The sequence below is a fragment of the Priapulus caudatus genome, unplaced genomic scaffold (assembly GCF_000485595.1).
Source record: "Priapulus caudatus unplaced genomic scaffold, Priapulus_caudatus-5.0.1 Scaffold545, whole genome shotgun sequence".
NCBI classification, from domain to species: Eukaryota; Metazoa; Priapulida; class Priapulimorpha; order Priapulimorphida; family Priapulidae; genus Priapulus; species Priapulus caudatus.
This window is the reverse complement of record NW_014577606.1, coordinates 1-1,521: the sequence shown is the minus strand read 5'-3', so window position 1 is coordinate 1,521 and position 1,521 is coordinate 1. Positions and strand designations below refer to the sequence as shown.

The window sequence follows — 1,521 nt, the reverse complement described above, 5'->3', positions numbered from 1 at the left end:
CCTAGTCTTTGAGCATAATATCGTGACGTGGTTCTCTTTGACTTCGGGGTCCGTAACAAGCAGGTAGACCACTGCTCCATACGTTGCTTCGCACGCATCACCAAAAGCATGCAGCGAGAACTTTGGAGCCTTGAAGTTTTCTGGTACCAAATGTCTTCGGAGCTTTATTTTACTCAGTTTCTCCACATCTGCCTTCCAAGCTAACCAAACCGCTGCTAAATCTTCTGGTAGAGCGCCGTCCCAACTTCCTGTTGTTAACCAGGCCTTCTGAAATATCTGTTTTGCCTTCAATACAAATGGCGAAAGTACTCCCATGGGATCGTACACCCTGTGCAGCTGCTGTAACACTGTTCGTCTAGTTTCATGTTTCACATTTTCCATTTTCTCATAGAACGGGAATATCAAAACGTCTTCATAGGGTATGTACCTTACCCCTAAGATTTTTATTGCGTATTCTTCTTCGACAAACGTTTTCTCGTGACATGCAGCCAAATCCTCCCTCTCTGAAAGATCGGGAGCACCACGCTTGTTAGATGCAAACTTTCGTAGCGGGAATCCTCCCGACTTCATCATAGACTTCATATCCAACGCCAGTTGCTTGGCACTTGTAACGTTACTAGCTCCAGAGATGACATCATCAACATACATATTTTCCAGGAGTTCATTCGACGCGTCCGGAAACTCTTTCTCTTGGGATTTTACGTGATCATGGACTGTCTGCATGCTACTGAATGGAGACGGTTTCAATCCGAACGTTACTCCAGTTAATCTGTAGACATCAGGCAGTCTGTGCTTATCCATGTCACGCCACAGAAAACGTTGCAAATCCCTGTCAATATCATTGATCTTAACCTGATGAAACATTTTTTCTATGTCGGCTATTATAGTAACAGCATGTCTTCTAAACCTGAGTAAAACAGCCAATATGTCCGGTTGAAGAGCAGGCCCTGTTAACAGCACACTATTAAGTGATATCCCACTTGGCCCTTTTGCTGACCCATCAAACACTATCCTGCACTTTGTAGTGACCCTGTCCGCTTTGACCACTGGGTGGTGGGGCAAATACCACACGGGATTCTTAGTATCTTCTTTCCCAACCAACTCTGCTCTCCCAGTCTCCAGGAGCTCGGATATCTGGTCTTGATACGTTGCAGCCAACTCAGGATCCTTTTCCAACCTTCGTTCAATACCATACAGCCGTTTTTCAGCCACATTCCGATTCGATTTTAGGTCCACGTTTCCATCCAGATAATCTGGGTGAAATATCAAACCAGTTTCATAATGCATACCAGTGAAATGTGTTTTTCTCTGATGTTGCCTCATGGCTTCAATTTCTAGCCCTGACTTCTTGGACTGCGTATCAGCGAATGGCAGTAATTCAAGATCCTAGTTTCCCCCGAACGCCGTAATCCCTCCCTCACGAGAAGCTACCAGTTCCTCATCAATCCATTTCATCGGGATCAACCTCTGCGATATCTTTCCTAAAGAAAAGCGGACTCTGTATACCCCAGGCGGTGAGGG

At 45.4% G+C, this 1,521-nt stretch overlaps 1 protein-coding gene across 1 annotated transcript in view; it reads right to left on the bottom strand.

Moving 5' to 3' along the window:
* LOC106811492 overlaps nt 1–1,253 on the bottom strand; it is a gene marked incomplete at its 5' end in the record, with an annotated part of 3,060 nt that extends 1,807 nt beyond the window's left edge. Inside the window, one exon of the mRNA XM_014815132.1 lies at nt 981–1,253. Within this exon, the coding sequence (XP_014670618.1) occupies nt 981–1,253 (273 nt within the window). The remainder of the gene's footprint in view (nt 1–980) is intronic.
* Nucleotides 1,254–1,521: the final 268 nt, after the last annotated feature.